This window comes from Chamaea fasciata, unplaced genomic scaffold, assembly GCF_029207755.1.
Source record: "Chamaea fasciata isolate MVZ Bird 193981 ecotype frontalis unplaced genomic scaffold, bChaFas1.0.hap1 SCAF_13, whole genome shotgun sequence".
Taxonomy (NCBI): domain Eukaryota; kingdom Metazoa; phylum Chordata; class Aves; order Passeriformes; family Sylviidae; genus Chamaea; species Chamaea fasciata.
In genome coordinates, this window is record NW_027094098.1 from 14,308,824 (window position 1) to 14,327,509 (window position 18,686).

General features: G+C 44.6%; 1 protein-coding gene across 6 annotated transcripts in view; it reads right to left on the minus strand.

Annotated features, from left to right (window-relative positions):
- The window catches only part of ADAMTS9 (ADAM metallopeptidase with thrombospondin type 1 motif 9), an 80,606-nt gene that overhangs the window by 45,991 nt on the left and 15,929 nt on the right, over positions 1 to 18,686 (minus strand). For 5 of the 6 annotated variants that reach the window (XM_066195539.1, XM_066195541.1, XM_066195544.1 and 2 more), the window contains exons 5-16: positions 18,079 to 18,162; positions 17,855 to 17,976; positions 17,457 to 17,497; positions 17,231 to 17,336; positions 15,237 to 15,383; positions 14,236 to 14,377; positions 13,916 to 14,023; positions 9,284 to 9,429; positions 3,229 to 3,410; positions 2,992 to 3,128; positions 1,848 to 1,965; positions 1,489 to 1,584 (exon numbers count right to left, since the gene is read on the minus strand). In XM_066195539.1, coding sequence (XP_066051636.1) covers positions 1,489 to 1,584; positions 1,848 to 1,965; positions 2,992 to 3,128; positions 3,229 to 3,410; positions 9,284 to 9,429; positions 13,916 to 14,023; positions 14,236 to 14,377; positions 15,237 to 15,383; positions 17,231 to 17,336; positions 17,457 to 17,497; positions 17,855 to 17,976; positions 18,079 to 18,162 — 1,429 coding nt within the window. The remainder of the gene's footprint in view (positions 1 to 1,488; positions 1,585 to 1,847; positions 1,966 to 2,991; positions 3,129 to 3,228; positions 3,411 to 9,283; positions 9,430 to 13,915; positions 14,024 to 14,235; positions 14,378 to 15,236; positions 15,384 to 17,230; positions 17,337 to 17,456; positions 17,498 to 17,854; positions 17,977 to 18,078; positions 18,163 to 18,686) is intronic. The other variant, XM_066195540.1, reaches the window with a different exon arrangement.

Below are 18,686 nucleotides of genomic sequence, written 5' to 3' on the forward strand. Positions count from 1 at the left end.
AGCTGCAAAGTAAGTGGACACATGCACACTTCTCATTTGCTTCCAGTCAGGCCTAATGTGAAGAGATGCTTTCCCAGCAATATTAAAGCAACATTAAAGAAGATTTGACTTCATTGTTTCCCAAGAAGATTAAAGGCCCTCCAAGAAGAGCTAAGAAGTTTGGGGCTCCTTCTGGGGTGAACCAGTTTGAACAGGCACAACATAGGGAGGATTGTTTTTTCCAGGAAAGAGGAAAAATAAAATTTGGCTTCCTCTTCCGGGACAGAAAACTCTGAGACCTCAGTAACGTTTTTTTGGTGCTGATGTGTATTCATGCTGCACCACCTCAACTTTTTGCCTCAGTGAAGGGTCCAGTCACATGGATGGCATTTCAGAGCAACAGCCAAGGCTGTCAGAATTGCCTCCCTTTGGTGCATGGTAGTCTCTGGTACTTGTACTCAAATTAGTACTTTTACCTTTTATGGGCTAGGGGTCACCAGCTCCCCTTTTTAACATACCTAGTTACAGAAATTTGGTGAGATGGAACAAGATGAAGTGTCCTGTTCAAAGATATAAGTACAGGACCCTGTGCTACTGGAACACAACTGGTGGTGCAAGACACAGAGTGTGCAAAAGAGGAGGATCAGAGACTCTGAGAGACTCCAAACAGGACTTCATGGCAAAATCAGCCTTCAACTGGCAAGTGTAACATTAGTCATGATGTTTATTTGTATTATCTCTGCTATTGAACCCAAACAGAACTGTCTAGGGGTGAGTTAGTGATCATGGTGGAAAAGACACTCACGGCCATGCTAACAGCATATATGTATGTGCATGTAGCAGAGTGGTCAACACAGCACCACAAGCATTTTCATCTGCCTCTAAAGACACAGTCACAGATTAGAGAAAACAGTGACTATGAAAGTCCAACAGCAAAGGCCAAGTTACAGCTAGGTTTAAATCAAACCAACATCTTTGGTGCAGGGTATTTCTTTACAGTTACATGTCACTATCAGGCAGGGACAAGAAGGCCTCACACTAAAGGAAATCAGAATTATTGATCTCAGAAGAATAGAAAATAATTTCCCTTTGTATGTGTTTGCACAAACATCTTTCAGGACGTGGCACCAGCCAAAGCATGGTGACAGCAGAGATAAAGTTGCAGTGAGGAGACTCCAGCAGAGCTCAAAATCCTGCTTGGTTCCCAGCTTTTTTCCCTCAGCTCCCACCCAGGCTCAACAGTCCTTCACAGCCCTGGACACACCCTAAGGGAATCTTTTTTATAACTGGTGAACCTCTCAAACTTTTCATCTAGGATGGCACGAACAAAAAAAAAAAAAATAGAGAAGATAAGGCTGAATGTTTGGCAGACATAAAAAAATTCCCACCAAGAAAACATCTCCCTTAAATGAATTCTTCAACCTCCCTAGTGGAGAGCTGCCAGTAGACATATTACAACAACCGGACAACGAAGCAGATTTCTGGAGTGAAATAAGGAGTACAACTCACCCAGGTAGTTGTCATCCTCTGGTTTCCCTGAGTAACTGTGCTGACGCACATCAATATTAGTGGCACCAGCTGGGATGCGAACCACAATGTTATAACCTAGGAAAGATTCAACAGAAAGTCAATGATATTACACAGGCATTTGATTTGTTTTCTACAGGGGAAGGGAAATGAGCTACGTTACCTCACATTACACAAGCTGATACTTTTCATTTAGGGAGAGCATAAATAGTTATAAAATGGAATATACTATAGCTAGAAGGATTTTGTGTTTTACATCAGTGTTTTTGTAGACTAAGTGTCATAATGGCTTTTATAGACACACATTTTTCACTATAAAGTTTTTAGCAACAGATTCTTACCATAATGCACCGTGTTAAATGTGCCTGCAACAGTTTTGCATGAAGAATTATCCCCACCACAAACACCACATTTATCTCTTCTTGCTTTTGAATTCAGCACATGATCACATCCAGCTTGCTTTAAGAGAAAAATTGAAAAAAGTAGATTGAGCAAATACAGACTAGAACAGCATTGACAAATCTAATTGAGGCACACAAAAGCTGTGTATGCAAAAGGCTGCTGTGAGATAAAATGGTTTGCTTCCCCACATTTTTGCACTGATTTACAGTGTGGCCATCCCACAAGGTTTTACAACAAAAGGCTTTTTTACAAAGCAAGAATCAGAACAACTGTCTGCACCAGGTAATGCATAAATGCTCCCACAAAGAAAAGTGCAAAGCACAATTGTGAATGGAAATGCAGGGCTCTGGGGTCTGATCAGGAAGAACTGGGGCAAAGCACAAAAGGAAGCACCACTGGGATTTAGGCTGAGACTCCACAGCCCTCAGTAACTTAGGGCAGATGTGCAAACATCTTCCACTTAAATGTGTCCGAAAAAGAGCTGGTGAATGGTCTAGAGTAAGATAAGGAGTGGCTGAGGGGGCTGGGGAGCTCGGCCTGCAGAAAAAGAGGCCCAGGAAAGACTTTCTCACTCTCTACAACTACCTGAAAGAAGTTAGGGCCAGGTGGGGGCCAGGCTCTTTTCACAGGTAACAAGCAACAGGACAAGAGAAAATAGCGTCACGTTCAACAGGGGAGGTTTAGATTTGATATTAGGATATAATTCTTCACCAAAAAGGTTGTCAAACACTGGAACAGGCTGCTCAGGGCAGTGGTGGGAGTTACCCTCCCTTGAGGTATTAGAAGACCTCTAGATATGGCACTTGGGGACATGGTTTAGTGGTGGACTTGGCAGTGCTGGATTAATGGCTGGACTTGACCTCAAAGGTCTTTTCCAACCTAAACGATCCTACGTTTCCATGTGCGGCTCTTCGGCAAATCTGGAGGCTGGCACAAGTTTCAGACCATTTGGGGCTTACAGAGCCTGCAGAAGCTGCTGGCATCCTCTGAGTGACGAGGACACGCTGACAACTGCCTGGAGCAGGGTGCAGAAGCACCAGCCTGCCCTAGAGAACTGCGGTGCAGAGGAGGGACAGTGCTTACCCGGCAGAGGCCCTGCACGCAGATGTCGTTGGTGTCGGGGCCGCAGGGCGTCCCGTCGATGACCCGGTCCCGCAGCTGGTAGTAGGCCGTGTTCCCCGCCACCCGGCAGAACAGCTTGCACCGATCCTTCATCAGGACTGCGGGGGGAGGGAGGGACACCAGGAGCACGTTATCTGAACACTCTCACCCCCAGGCAGCAATCCAGCAGGCAGGATCTGCATCCCCCCAGCCACTTACTGCCGCTGTATTTGGGAACCCAGCGCACGTTCGTGGGCAGCCCGTTGATGTTGAAGTGCTTCCCATCAAAGTCGGCGCATTGCTCGTCCCGGAAATCCTTCTTCAGCTTGGAGCACGGTTCCGTGTTGCAGGATTTAAACTTCATGCGACGACCCACGCAGTATTTCCCACCGTTTTTGGGTCTGCAGAGACAACACCGGGCTGGAAATGAGGTGGAATTGCAATTCTGCAACCTGCACAGTACAGTCAGGATTTGCAGAACCATTATGCGAGCTCTGTCTTTGTGCCTATCTTTAATTAATATCCCAGGTTGACAAGCAGGAAATGCTATGCTGGTGTCTAACAAAAAACCACACATATGCAATAAAAACGCATGAAAAGGAGAATATTTGCTTTCTGATGGATGCCGTGGTAGTGAGAAAAACCAGAAAGGAAGAGCAGCATCTTCTTCCCCACCTGAGGATTTATTTTCATACTGAGAGATCCCACTCAGGCCCATGTCTCCTTGCAACACCATCAGTCCTATGGGTTTGGTGGCTGACAATTTGCCTTTGATCCAGTGGGTTGCAAATAACTGAACATTACAGGAGAAAAGGCTTCCTTCCCTATAGAGGATGAAAGGTCAGGCAGCATTTAGTCCTTCAGGATTTCTAGCCCCAAATGTTAGAAACGGTAATGCCAAGCACTTTGAAACAACTTTTTTACCTCCATATATTCCAGAAAGCACCAAAGATGGCCAATAAAAAGCTTACTCCCATTTTATAGCAGGATGACACTGGTATAAACTGGGAAGAGAGATTCCATCCAAGCCACATAAAACCCAGTGGATAAACCTAGGAGAAGCTATCATCTTAAATTTCCTGATTCACAGATTCAGGGCTGTAGTCATAAAACTATTTTTTCTCATATGTAGATGAAGCCTTTGCCAGACAACATCACTCTGGGGACTGAAAGAGCCTCTCCCATTCCATCTGCTGCCAGCAGTGGTGCAAGAATGAGCTGCACATCAAAATAACCACCAAACCTATATCCTCTACCTACTCCCTGAAAAATAGTGCCTTCACTAGCAAGAAGTGCAATCAGAAGAGCGACTTGCCAGGCTCCAACAATTTCTGGCACCCACAACTCCTGCCTTCCAGGGCTGTTCTGCAGGATCAGCTCTGCTTTGCCTGGGGACCAGACACCCATCAGTGTCCCAAGGATGCTGGCAGAATGCTACTTCCCTTGGAGCTCGGTTGGGAAGGAACAAACACAAGGTTTGCACACTTGGAGAACCCTTCAAGATGCAGATGAGCGAGTGATAAACGGGAACCACCCCTTCCCTCAGAACAGAGATGTCACCATGAGATCGCCACGTTGTAGGCAGCCAGCACCTCTAACGAAAGGGACTGCACCCTCCTGCACACGCACAGTCTCTACACACAGTGAGTCAACAAGTTCCTGCAGCTGAACAGAATTTTTTAGCATCTCTGCACCTCTACCACCCAGGAAGCCCAGCAGTGCCTTTTCTCCCACAAATAACAATTCTCCACTCTTACGCTCAAAAATTTGATGTGACTCAAGTAGCAGAGTTCCTGTGAAACAAATGATAGACAGAAGCACAGAACAGCTTGCCCTTGCCAAAAGATTGCCTGCAAAACCAGGAAAGGCAGGCAGACTTCCCACCACACCATCAGTACCACACCAGGGATGCTCACAGGTTTGGCAGAAGGAGTTGCCTCCTTGAGCAGCTGCAGGTGAGATGCTGAGCACCACCAGTTAACACACATGGGATTTTTCCTGCCAGCATCCTCCAGTCATTGAGATCCTCACTGCTGTGGTCCTATCCTAAGTGTCAAGGGGTATGATTTGTCCTCAGGCACAGCCCTGAGCAACAGCTACAAACAGCAGCTCTACCTGCTCTGAGGGCAGTTCTCACATGCCATCTGGAAGTGAAATGCCTGTCACTCACAAAGGTTTCTGATGTTTGCAATTAAGCAAGTACAAGTGATAAAAAGCCCAAGCAACTGCACAGTGCCCATTGCAGATTCCTGATTACAGACTGATTTTACACCTTTACAGTTCCTAGTGGAGGAGTAAGTCTAAACCTGTTTTTTACTGATTTAGTCTGTTTTCCACCTTGTGACAAACAACTTCAAAGAACTTACTTGATTGCACTTGGGACAGCTCCAGGGCTATCCCAGCACAGCAGCCCCTGCAGACACAGTCCAAACTCCTCTTTGCCTTGCAGGCACAATGGCAATTGCTGGGGGTTTCCCAATACCAGAGCCCATCCCATGGAGTATTCCCATGCAGGCACATGAGCTACCTCGAGCTACAAAGGGATATCTCAACCATCTCACTACACAGCACTCAGGGAAACTTCTTAATGATGGCAGCAGCACTCTCCAGACCTGGGTGAGTCTGAGTCATTCATGGGGGAATTAACAGGATCCAGCATTTTCACTTCAAAAGCATTTGTACCTCTGCAGGACTGTTGCAGGTTGACAAAGCCCCTGAATTATACAAACCTTTAAGCAGGCATGTATTTTTTTAAAAAAATGCAATTATAACATTTTATAGCAACCACATTGCTTCCAATATAAATCAATTTAACTAAAATGGAACTCTTAACTGCTTAGTTAAGGAGAACATGGAGAACATGCAGAAACCATTTTTTTTAAAGGTATGTCTGATAAAATCCAAATACCTCAAGCTACTATTTCGTTTTCTCTTCTCTAGACATGATGCCTGAGATTGATGTAACATTGACACCCAGGCCCACCACAAACTGAAGGATGCTAAAGTTTGCGACCATGTTGCAAACTGTCAGCTCTGTAACCATGGCAGTGAATCTCCTTGAAGACAGTGCTGGGGGCCGAAGCACACTCACACTTCTGACATTTAAAAACAGCTCCAAACTCTCCTGACAGTTTCAGAGTGTTTTTAACCAGCATTGCTTCTCACAGAATCTGAGGGACAGAAAGAGCTGACCCTGAAAAATAAGTCACCCTCATATAACATTGATTTTCAGTGTCATGAAGAAATACAGCATACTTCATTCTGTGCAATATTTTTATGGATCATCAACTATGTACCACAGAGACAGAAGGGAAAGCAGTACATGCGTAGAAACCTCCTTCTTTTGCTTCCATTTCCCTTCTCTTTGAATCATCTATTTGACCAATTAAGAGGCAGAGTGGACCCACTTTCAACCCAGTATCCATTCCCCTGACAAGCTCCTGCACACATCTCAAACCCACTGCACTCCTCCCAGCAGCCCAGAAACTCTCAGGCCCAGGGAATGATGGGGTCTCATCCCCATTCCCACCCTAACAATAAATGAAATAAATGATGCTTAATCCATCATCTTGAGCATTTTCACTTGCAGATTTTGAGGCAGCACCCAGCTGCCAGCAGTCCAGAAGCACCAAGTACAACACCCTGCCAAAAAGTGCTATTTTGGGGGTGCTTTGTACTTGCTCCATGGGCAGCAGCTCTGTCTGGGAGCACTGAGGTTGTCACAAGGAAAAGCCCCAGGAGAATTAACTGCAGGCCACATGCATTCATCTGCACATTTGTCCATGTACCTGTGCTCATGTGTCACTGCAGAAAAACCTATGAAGCTCCAGTGTGCACATATCAGTTTGACATATCCTTCCCCACATTCCAGGAAGCCCTAGGACTGGGAATAGCTTGGTGGCTAGCACTGTTTTCGATATGTGTGTTTACACATCAGGCTCAGACAGTTTTCAACACAGGTGGATACTTCTGTGACGGACTAAAATGTAAATGTGATCTGACTCACATCCAGAGCATGTCCTCATCCAAAAAGCCATTCCTGAAAACAGGGCTTCTGGTACTGACATCTTATCAAATAGGCCCTCCCTTTCCATAATTCTGCAACATGTCTTTGAAAACCAGGGCTTGCACCACAGACCCTCTGATGATGCACTGCAGCCATGGGCTTTGTCCACCAGCCAGGCTCAAATTCCCATGTGGGCAATCTCAGTGGGAAGGGTCTGGTCTGGTTAGCAAACACATTCCTTCAGGATATGTCAAAACAGTCTGTTGCCATTCCAGAGGCTTACAGCTCTCTCCCGGCATCCCTGCAGGATACTCATCCATGTAGGTGTCAGAGCACTCTACAAAGAAAGGCAGGAGTTGCAGCCTTACTTTCTGTACCATGGAGGGAATGGATGTCATTTTCAACACCAGATTTAACACAATTTTTTACTGGCTGCTAGATGCAAGATTCCACCCTAGATCATCATGCACAGAAAAAACTTTAAAAAGTTAAACCATCTTTGAACAGAAAAGATTTATTGAGAATTATTTCAGACCTTGCTGGAGGTATCTGGGTTGCGTTTGCTGCCTTCTACAACAGAGGAGAAACAGTCTCTTTTTGAAGTACTTTGGGGAGGTGAAAAGTCCAGTGGGGCCTCATCTCATCCTTTTGCGACGTTTTAGCAGACCCACGATAATGGGGATACGGGTGGTGGGAGCTCACACTATGGTGTCAAGTTACAAACCAACAATCAGTGGAAAGCTCTGTGGATGGTGCCAGGACAGACTACTCCTCACAGAGACCTTGTGAGGGACGGGAGAAGAGAGGTCAGTGACAGCACAAGGCTCAGGAAAGGGGGCCTGGAAAATAACCAGTATCAATCATAAGGATTTCTTGGGCAGCTTGGTGCCGAGTGTGTTTAGGTGCTTTTGCAAATCCCAGCCACAGCTATACACTTACTGAAGCATCAGGATACAAACCACAAGCTATCAGGGAAGATGGAATTTCAAATCCCTTGGTTAGCCTTCAGGATAAAGGAGATTTTCTATCACAAAAAGCTATCAGTCTGAATAGATGCCTCTCAGAAGACAGGAATGCCTCTTGCTGACAGCATCCAAAGTTTCAGCAGCAGAGCTGGAAAGATGCTTTGTTTTTGTCTTTCCATGGCTACAGAAGACCATATGGAGTGTGCTGACTCAGCACAGCCAGAGGAGAGCTCTTCCCATTTGTGTTTTTCTTAGCATTGTTTTAATTAACATGCTGGTGTCCTACTCTCTCAGCCTCAACTTTTGACACTTGCCCAGCTGTGCTGAGCAGCCTCTCCTGTTACTACACCACTAGTGTCATAGGTAAAAGCTCTCCCTACTCCCATTAGCAGTGATGAAACTACTACGGGCACATCCCTAGTGGCAATTTCCTTGGCAATAAACCATCCAACACCAGCAATGAGAAACAGGAATCTTTTTAAGACCCCACAGACCCCTTTCCTCTCTGTATCTCAGTCCCAAATAAAAGCCCAAAAAGCCTCCTGCCCACTCCTTCTTCTGCAAGGCAGTTAAACAGAAACCACCACAATCCACAATTTACGTAAACAGGCTGCTTTCATACCAGTTGCTCAAGCTATTACTATTGCACCAGCTACATATTTGTCTCCTTGAAGCCCACAGTAAAATTCCCAGCCGTTTCAAAGGGTGCAGGATTTTGCATTCCAGGCTGATAGCAAATATTTTTGAGTGCCACTTTTTAACGGGGCACAGATTTCTTCTGAGGTTTGGCTGGTCTGCACCAGCTGAAATGTAACTGTATAAAGGATCAGCTGCAAAAGCAGCCAGAAACTGTAAAACCAGACAAAGCAGGAATAAAACAGTAGAAAACTTTATTATAAAGGCCTGTAGGAACAGCTGCAAAAGCAACCGAAGCAGGGGTAAAATAGTGAAAAAGGAAGGCTCCTTCCTTTCTCACTCCTTTCTGAATTACAGCTTTGGAGAAAAGAAAAACACCTCTGGAAGTGGGACCACAGCTGTGCCTCCAGGAAAACAGAAGGCAGTAAACCCATGGAGGCATCAGCTTTTTATCCCTCACCGTTGAAGGGATCCCTTTTTCGAGCACTTCACCCACACACCAAAGACCGGATCCTGCCTCACCCATGCCGGGCAAAGCCACCCATCCCCAGGGCAGAGCCACCTGTCCTTGGTGCCCATAGGGACTGAAAGTTGATTTCAGCCCATTTGGGCAACCCAAAGTGCTTTTCCCCATGCCCCCTCTGTCAGTTCCCCTCAGCGCACTCACTCGGGCCGGTTGCATTCCCGGATCGCTGTCTTTATGCCGCCGCCGCAGGTCCTGGAGCAGGTCCCGAAGGGGCTCCAGGTGCCCCAGGCTCCGTCTGTCACCGGCGCCTCTCGCTCCTTGGGCACACACATCCCAAACCTGCAGTGCTGCACGTGAAGGGGAGATGTGCCAAAGGTGAGATTGTGCTGCTTTGCATCACGAGAGATCAACAGCGACCAGCCTGGGCAACAAGACTCAGCCTCGCTTATTTCTCAGCCACCCACAATGATTTTGTGATCAAATAAAACTGAACTATTTTATATTTTGCCTGTCACCTCCATATTTTTCTTTCTCCATACCCTTAAATGGCAAAGTGAAGGCAAGGTGCTGAGTCCATGGAATGATTTATGGGATGAAGACTGAGGACAACAGAAACCACTGAATATTCCCTGTTTACTGGTGCTAAGAATCACAGCAAGCTCACGGCACTGGCTTTTCAAAAAGCTGCTCTATCTGATTTTCTGGAGAGCTGCAGAAACTGTGCTGTGTCAGGGGAGGGGACAGGCAATGAGGAGAAACATCAGGGAAAACTCAAACTTCCTCACAGCTACCAAGGCAGAAAACTTCCAAATCCAAAAGGCAAAAATAGAAAATATTAATTCCTCAACCCCAAGTGTTTGGTTTTTTTTTTTTTTTTTAACACTCAGACATAACATGGGACTTGCCAAGACCTGGTCTATGCTTCTGTTTTCCAGCTACGACTCTTGTTTTCTCTGTTTGGAAAACCGGATTAAGTTACCTTGGCAAGCCCCCATCCCTATTTTCATGGTATAAATTGTGTCCTTTGTTTACTAGATGGACTACACAGACTTCTGCAGAAGTGAGGTCTAGGGAAAAGTCACCTTCTGGCCTCACCAGGGTAAATGAAAAAATGTCCCTTCTCAGTGAACAGTGCTTGCTACAGTTGATTTAAACCCACAGATATGCAGATGCCTAAATCTTTGTATCTTTGTAATTATGGGAAGCCCAAACATTGCTGATTGCTCACAGATTAGAAGAGGCTACAGAATACAGATAGAGACCATCACTAAAATATTCCCTTGCAGTATTTCTGTGCACCAGGTGCTGTTCAGATCTGATGATCTTTATGGGAACAGGGTCAAATTTGCTGATGCACCATGTTTTTCCAACCCTTCCACTAACAGCACAACAAGGTTGTGTCAAGACACACTACAAGCTCATCCTGCTTTTTTAGACACCCTTATGAACTGCCTTGGATAAAGCTATCTAGGAAAACAGAGCAGAATCAAGCTGTCATGGGGCTGTGCACCCCATGATAGTGTCCCACAGGACACCAGCTCTGCAGCACAAGGGACACCTTTTGCCCATGAAGGCTGACTTCTTACATAGCTTTGCTGATGAAGAAAGCTGATCTCAGGTGCATCTGCCCACAGGCGCAGCCTGCAGGACAGCTGAAGAAGTCATAATTTGAGTCCTGCATGTGGTGTTTGCTAAGAGACAAGCATGGTCTCTAGGCTGCAAAGTGCCCTAGATTTACCTTCATCTAAAGATTTGATTTCCCAGATAAAGCTGACTAAAACCCATCTGCTACAGTAAAGGACAGCAATAAAGTCAGCTGAAATTCCTATTTCTTTGCTGCAGGACAAACCCTTACAACACACAACTCCTCCTGGCATTTAGAGGTTGAAAACCTGAAGGTTGGGGTTCCTCTGCAGGTCCAAAGAGGTCTGACAGCTATCATTAAGCAACAGAAATACATGACATCAACCCAACAGTGCTGTCCCAGTGGAGAACTTCTCACAGCAATGTTGATGCTCACAGCTAAATATCTAACCAGAGTCATGCCTGGCACCACTGACCCAGAGAAGATGACTGAATAGCTAACTAGTGAATGAACACAGCTAACAGACCATGACATGACCTATATGTCTCCCATCCCATGGTTGAGTATTAACCAGGAAGTCATCTACATCCATTGATTTTTAATAAAATTTGGAGTTTGGAGTTGATGGTACAGCAAAGCAGGGAAAAAGAGCAGCTGTTTTAAATAAATGGCAAGATTATCTTATGAAAACGCAATGGTGCTTCTTGGAACCACACTGTGAACAGTCTGGCTGTGCAACCTTTGTGCCTCTCGTATTTTAAAAATGATTTCTATGTTGAGATACAGCAGAAAGACTAAAAAGCCTGCCAGGGTCCTCTTTCCTATAAGCTCGCAGTTCACAGAATGAAGAGAATAAAAGGCAGATTGTCTGGAGCAAATTCAAAATATCTTAAGACACACAGTGGAGCTGGAGAGCACTAGCAGGGATGGAAGACATTACAGCAGACTTTCCTTTCCTTTGTCTTGCCACTGGAGTTCCAGATAAAACCCCAAACCCACTTCCCATCATTGATTTGGCTGGCTGGCTGAATGGAGTAGCAGGGGGCAGAAGGGGCTGTGCGCCTCCACGCATGCATAACAGACACACTACCTGCTGCCACAGGGCAGCAGACACAAATCATTACTGTTCATCTGCTCTTCTGTTACCATTCCTTTAACAGCCCTGAAAACCACAATGAGAGTGGCCCAAAGTTACAATCCCCTTTATCTTCTTTCAGAGATTTATGTACACCCAACAATGAGCTGGATCTGTGGAACATGGTAAAACCATCACCCAGCAAAGCCAGACTCTGGGCTGGGCTTATGGCTTGATTTAGCAGTATCAGATTCAGTGTCCTCACATGCAAAATATGCTTAAGTTAATACTCCCATGTTTTTTAATGCCTTTGATTTAAGAGTAAATTTAGAACCCAGTTAAATCTGCATTCCAGTAGTTTTAGCTAGATCTTTTTTTTTTAGCTATTCAGGCTCTCTTATTTCCAAAGATATCTCCATAAAAAATGGTATGGTATTTTCTCCATCTGCCAACCCATACAGCACGGGCTGTAAACATGCAGACTTGAGGCATTAGTCAGCAAGCAGAAGTTTGACAGGGCTCCTGGCCACAGCAGAGCACAAAAACAGCAACTTATTCCAAGGAAAAGCACTTCAGACTTGCACCTCAGCACTTTACAAGCCCAAGTAAATACCAAGCAGGGCAGAGTTTATGATGATCCAAACTTTAAGCTTGAATTAGATGAACACACAGTTAGAAAAATTACTCCATAAAGCCCTTTGGTGAGAACACATTTAAATGCCTGAACACGAGTGGGCTGCATTAGCTTTTCTTAAGAGTCCATCTGCTCTCAGCTGAGACGTTCAGATCACACTTGCCTAGTTTGTCTAAACTTGTCAGATTGTCTAAATTTGTGGCCTGAAATGTTTTTGCTCACACAGTCTTTATGAAGAGCCATGCAGCTGGACACTGCATGACATGGGGTGGCTCTGAGGGGCTGCTGATCTGCCCAGCTGCTGCTGTTTGCACATAACTCTGGTCATATCCAAGGGTAAGTGTAGGTTTGCTGCAGCCCAGATTTTTGGAATTTCAAGAAAATTTCAAAGTTACTGCTGGTCTTTCAGCAGTGAGCAGATCCCAAGCTCACCAACAGAGTAGTTGAGGGCACAAGGTCTCAGGTCACAGGGACTCTGCAGATACCTACGCTCAAAATAGGGATTTTACACAAAAACATTAGACATTCCAATTACATCTCTAATGCACATTTTCAACCACTAAAAAAAATCCTTTTCCCTAATAAAGGAAGGCAAATTGATACATGATGCACATTGTCCTGAAGGAAATCAGTCAAGTGTCATTGAACAATTGAGTTTTCAGACACATGTATCAAAAGACAAATTTTCAGAGTTCCACAGCCTGTATCGAAAACTGTATTGAAAATAGCATCCAGAATTTTTATAAAAGTACATTTCAGAGACTATGATTTAAAACTTTGACTCTTTCTAAAGAAAACATTATTATTATTAATGTTGATCTTAAGAGCCAGAAAAGCAAAATTCTAAGCTATACCATATAGAATAACATCCCACTATTTTTGCTAGACACAGATGGAGAATACTTTTGTTCAGACACAAATGATAAGAACCAGTTAGCATTTTTATTCAAAAGCTTCAGTGTCTCAATAAAAGAAAAATCCTCTCAACTATTTTTCTACAGATATGAACAACTAAAAATTAAACACTTATCCTAGAAACCACAATGCTAGCTGAAAATTAACATTGCACATGGAAATGGAAAGTTTCTATGAATTACTGCTGAAAATGTTCCATACAGAAAATGTCAACTAATTCCATATTTTACTCTGAAGCTGTCAAAATGAAAAGCCAGCTGACAAATTTATGTTACACACAATTACTAACTGCTTACATCACATAGGCAATTTCTAACAAAAGCTTAGGGAAGTTTTGCAAAACTTTTGCTCAAAAGTTCACTCAAGGGCATTAATTTAAAAAGATAAGCTCTCCAGAAGGAATACCTGCTTTAAACAATGTTATGCCAAGCAGTTGACTTCAATCATGTTATCTGGGCTGGAGATGTCCCAGGCACCACCAGGCTTAAAACACATCGAGCTGCTTTGGGCTTCCACCAGCGCAGCCAGAGCTGTGCCCCACACAACTGGCATTAGGGCAGGATATGCTCAGCCTTAGCCCAAGGAAATAGAGCCACAAGGCACAAACCACAAGGTATTACAGACCTTTCCAGGCTCACATTCAGTCCCATCAGCCCAAGGTGTGTGTTGGGTTCGACATCCCTTGTGAGCACCATCGACGTTGATACACCAAAGTCGCCGACACTGCATCTGCTTAAGTGATTGCAGAGATCAAAACATTAAACATGTGCCACACGCCTTACCAGACAGATGATCCTTTATGCAATTATCCCCCTAGGATTTATCATTAACTCACAAGCTTGACAGTAAGTTGATGGATTGTGAGTCTGCCATTCATCCAACCCCAGGAGACCTTATTTTGCTCTGGCAAAACCAGGAAAAATAAGGTGTGAAATTTCACTTACCATATAGGGGCACACTTGGGATCCGGGTCCAAAAATTAACTCACATTGTTTGTTGACGTCATAAATCAGCCCTGGGAGCTGCTGAGGCAATGTGTAAGTTCTTGATGAAGGTTCATCAAGCAAACACTCCCCATAACCAGTGCTACAACACAAATCAGAATAATGATGTTAAACAGGAGGCAGTGAGATCAGAACCCACTTGTGCTTGCCTGAATTAGCCTTAGGGCAGTTGCACACCACGTTTGCCATATTTAACAAGCACTACAAGAGCTATTTCAAACTCAAGCACAGGAGGGTGTGTTACCCATACACCACCACCCCTGTGCTGTGACAGCAACCATCCACCACAGCACAGCTACCACGGCAAAAGCATTTCTGAGTGTGCATTTAGTTGCTGAGCAAGCACTGGCACATTTTTATAAAGAATTCAGAAAGAAAAATCACTGATTAGCAGAACTGCCCAAGGGACTGAGCTCCTGGATTTGCCAGAACACCATCATGGCTCTCATTCTGTTGCACACCACAACACACGGGAAGGCATCACAGCAAAATGGGCTAATCACTATGCATCAAACTGACCCGTGGGCTCCTGGAACGGTGTTCCCACCAAGGATTAGTGCCAGGGCTTTATCTTGACCTGTGGAGCAGAAAGGCAGATTCAATCTGCCTTCTAAAACACAGCTCCGTATCTGGGCCACAAGGCTTGGAAAAGTCATTCTTCAGGTTTGAGGAGAACACACATTCCTTAAAAGCAATATCCATGGGGGAAGACTTATTCTTCCCCATTGAGAGGCTGGTCCTTGCCAGCTTATCATGAGGCTGAACTGGCAGGGACTGGATGCCAGGGGCGCATTCCTGCTCTATGTAAAGGATGCGTGCACACACAAATCCCTCTGATTTCCTCCAAACGCTGCACACTAGGACTCCAAATTAACCGAAGAACTCCATGGGACACATGGACATGTGAAAACAGCCCAACACATGCATATGCAAGGCCTTACTCCAGAAATTCAGTGATGTATTTCCTACTGCATTTTGACCACATCCAGGGATTGGTGTAGAAGTTCAGTGTTGGTGCCATGACATGCTGTTGATTTTTACCTCCATCTTCCTTGCACTTGTGATTGTCATCATGTGGCATATTAAATCTAAGAGGAAAAGAGCGGCAGAAAGTAGAGTCAGTTAAAAGGCAAACATCAAGTATTTAGCATAGCAAGGGCAACAGTGTGAACTAAATGCAAGCAAACCCAAAAATTTTTCCTAAATACCCTGCTGACAGATATTACAGAATAAAAGTATTAATACACACATATTCCTAATAAATTCAGAAGTGTTAATGAACAGGGCTCCTAGCACTCATCCGGAAAAAGCTGTGCAGCACCCTGCTAGGCTCTCCAGTCCATGACTGCATATATTTAGCCAGAGAAGTCCTCCAGGGAGCCTGGAGCAAGATGCAAATCCAGCTGCAGTTTCCTTTTCAGCTGACGGCTGCTAACCTGCAAACAGGCTGGAGTTTGGCCCCTCCTTCATAAAAATGGCAAAGACGTTGGAACTGATCACAGATCCAAGAGTTGATGTGAGGGAATTCTGAAGGAGATGGATTGACTTGAGTCCACTGACTGCAGACCCTCATGCACACAGGCAATACCGTGTTGGATGCAAAATATTTTCTAATGCAGTTGAATACCCTGGGCCACACTGCTGCCTAAGCGGAGTTGCACCAGGGATAGACTTGGCTCCCATACTTTATGTGGCAGGTTTACAAAATGCCAGCAAGCATTGGTATCAGCAGAAACCAAAGTGAAGTTTGCAGCACATGACACCTTGAAGAATGTGGTAAATTCGCTAATGGAGACAGAGCGGCTTAAAGCACTGCACTGTTTGAAGTAGGGAAGGGGAAGTGACCTGGTGTGATCCTGTGTTCCAAGGCTGTGGAGTTTGTATTCCATTAAGATTACCTCCAACAAACCATCTTTTCACTCTGCTCTCTGAAAAAAAGAGCACAGGGGTGTTTTCTGCTTGGGAGCACTGCAAACCCCCTCAGCCACTCTAGGGCAGTATCAGTGAAAGGAATTAGCCACAGGTTAGGTGTGGGGAACACCAAAACTTTGGGGACTTTCTGTCAGGAAGTCTCATTTAAACAAATAACTACTGCGGTTAAAAATAGACTGTCTCAGCCAGCTCTCCATGCAAACAGTTGAGAACAATGAGAGATCTGTTCCCAAGTACTCATCCATCCCACACCTACAGACCTCCACTGCAAAGCAAGCGTGTGGTGGTTTGGGATTGAGTCAGCTGCCTAAGGTTGTAGCCAGGGGTAAAGGACTATGTGATCTAAGATGATTTTTCTCATGACTGCTTAGTAGTGAGAAAAAGTCTCAGTAGTGGGAAAAAGCAAAAAACATTTGAAAGAAATTTCCGCTGGAGGGGGTGAATGGCAGCGTCTCTTCTGGGGATGTCCAGCAGCACAAGAAACACTTCAAGAACTGAATCAAGCTCACTTATACAGCTCATCACCCCCCAGATGCCCTGTGTAAGTTCCTCCTTCACACACAGCTGCTGCATTGCCTTCACCAGCACCACACAGAGTTGTGGGACAAGGCTGAGGACCTGCTCTCAGAGAATATTTCATTCCCAGAATATAGTTGAGATGTTCCACCATCACTTGCCCTGGTCCTCTCCAAGGCAGCCAGCACCTTCCATCTCTGCCCAAAATCCTGGCTAGTTCCAATGGCTTGGTCAAGATGTCATTGCTTAGGTGGTGCTTATGGTACTCTGTCATTCATCCTCCCCAAAACATGGCTCTGTTGGTTTTGCTGCTCTCAGGTAGGCTCCAGAGCATCCCACAGTTTCATCTACCTCAGTGGTGCATCTTCTAGCCAAGCATATTGCTCTTCCCTGAAATAATTAGTACCAGTTCCCAGTCTGGCTGGCAAGCCACAGTTAGCATAAACATTGGGTTATTTAAATGTAAATGTATTTACATAAAACATACACATGGCCAAGTTCATGTGCTATTGTGAAAGCAGTGCTCAGTCCGTTATCTTCACTAATTGAACAGCTCCTGTATGGGTCACAGACTGTGCCCAGCTCTGCCAGACCTAGGAGAAAAGAGAGGTTTAGAATAGAAAAAGAAATGTCACTCATAGTTCAGCACAGGCAACTAACATTGTCACTAAAAAAACCCAGTTATTAAAAGACAAAGAAAAGGTTCTCCTTACCCAGAGTATCACATTTTTCGTGTGCTCTACAAATATCCTGTCTGAAAGCAGAACAGACCTGACGCATTAATTCTCAATGCAGCAGTGAGTTAAGGTACAAGCACAGTAACAACAGCAGAAATAACTCTTGGTCCTCCAATGGACCTTCTCATGCTGGTTTGCCACATCATCTAAACTAACTCCCCACCACAGTCAGAGTTTTTCATCTTATGCTAAACCCATGGGCAGACCTTAGACAGTCTTGAACCTCTCAAAATTATCTCATTATGCTCCCACACGCTCCCACAACTACAAATATCATTACATCCATATTAAACCCCGAACATTTCCCGTATATTGCATGCTCATGGCCCCTGACACACAACTGGCTACAGTTTTTATGAGAATATTCACCACACCTGGTAACAAGCACAGCTGTATCATGCCGAAGGTGACTTCCTTCTGGGTGGTTTTGGGACTGCTGCCATTGGCAGAAGTTTTTTAATGTTGTCTGGGCATTGTAAGATATTGCAGGGCCATCCTGATAAGCAACACACAGAAAGCAGGTATTTTAATGATTCATGACAATGCTCACTGCAAATGCCATTGTCAAGCAGAAGGTGAAGAAAATAATTTCAATTACCTGCTCATTATGTATCACGACCAATTTCACAATAACAATATTAATTAAATTTCCAATGCTTGGGTCTTTGTAGATAGAAGCCACCTGTTTCAAAAAGCAATATTTGGAATTACTGTTTACATTCAAGGAAACAAACAAGTAAGACAACACACGAATTTTCCATTTTGCAACTGTTTTTCTCCTGGGTGGCTCTTCTGCCTTGCTCAGTGCTCTGATGCTACTTGGAGAGACCTCCTGGCAGAAACACAATTTTAGAATGAAAAAAACCCGATGGTATCACAGAAACCCAACATTTCCTTTTGCTTTAGCACACATTTCACCAAATTAAAGGATCATTCTGCTCTGAGACACAAAGACCACCAACCAAGACTGTCAAAAGCAACTTACTCTTCCAAATGCCTGATTTTGACATGGGCAGTTTCAGACCACATATTCACTGCACTTCTACCCTCAAACAGGATGAACATCCCTCCAGAGACACAAATATGTTGGATATTCCCTGCCAGTCACTCTGCATCTACCGAACTGCCTGTCTGGAAACTGCACTACTGCATCCTAGTACCTGCAGCTACTAAGGTGCTTCTTCTCAGCTTGGAAAGTTAATTTGA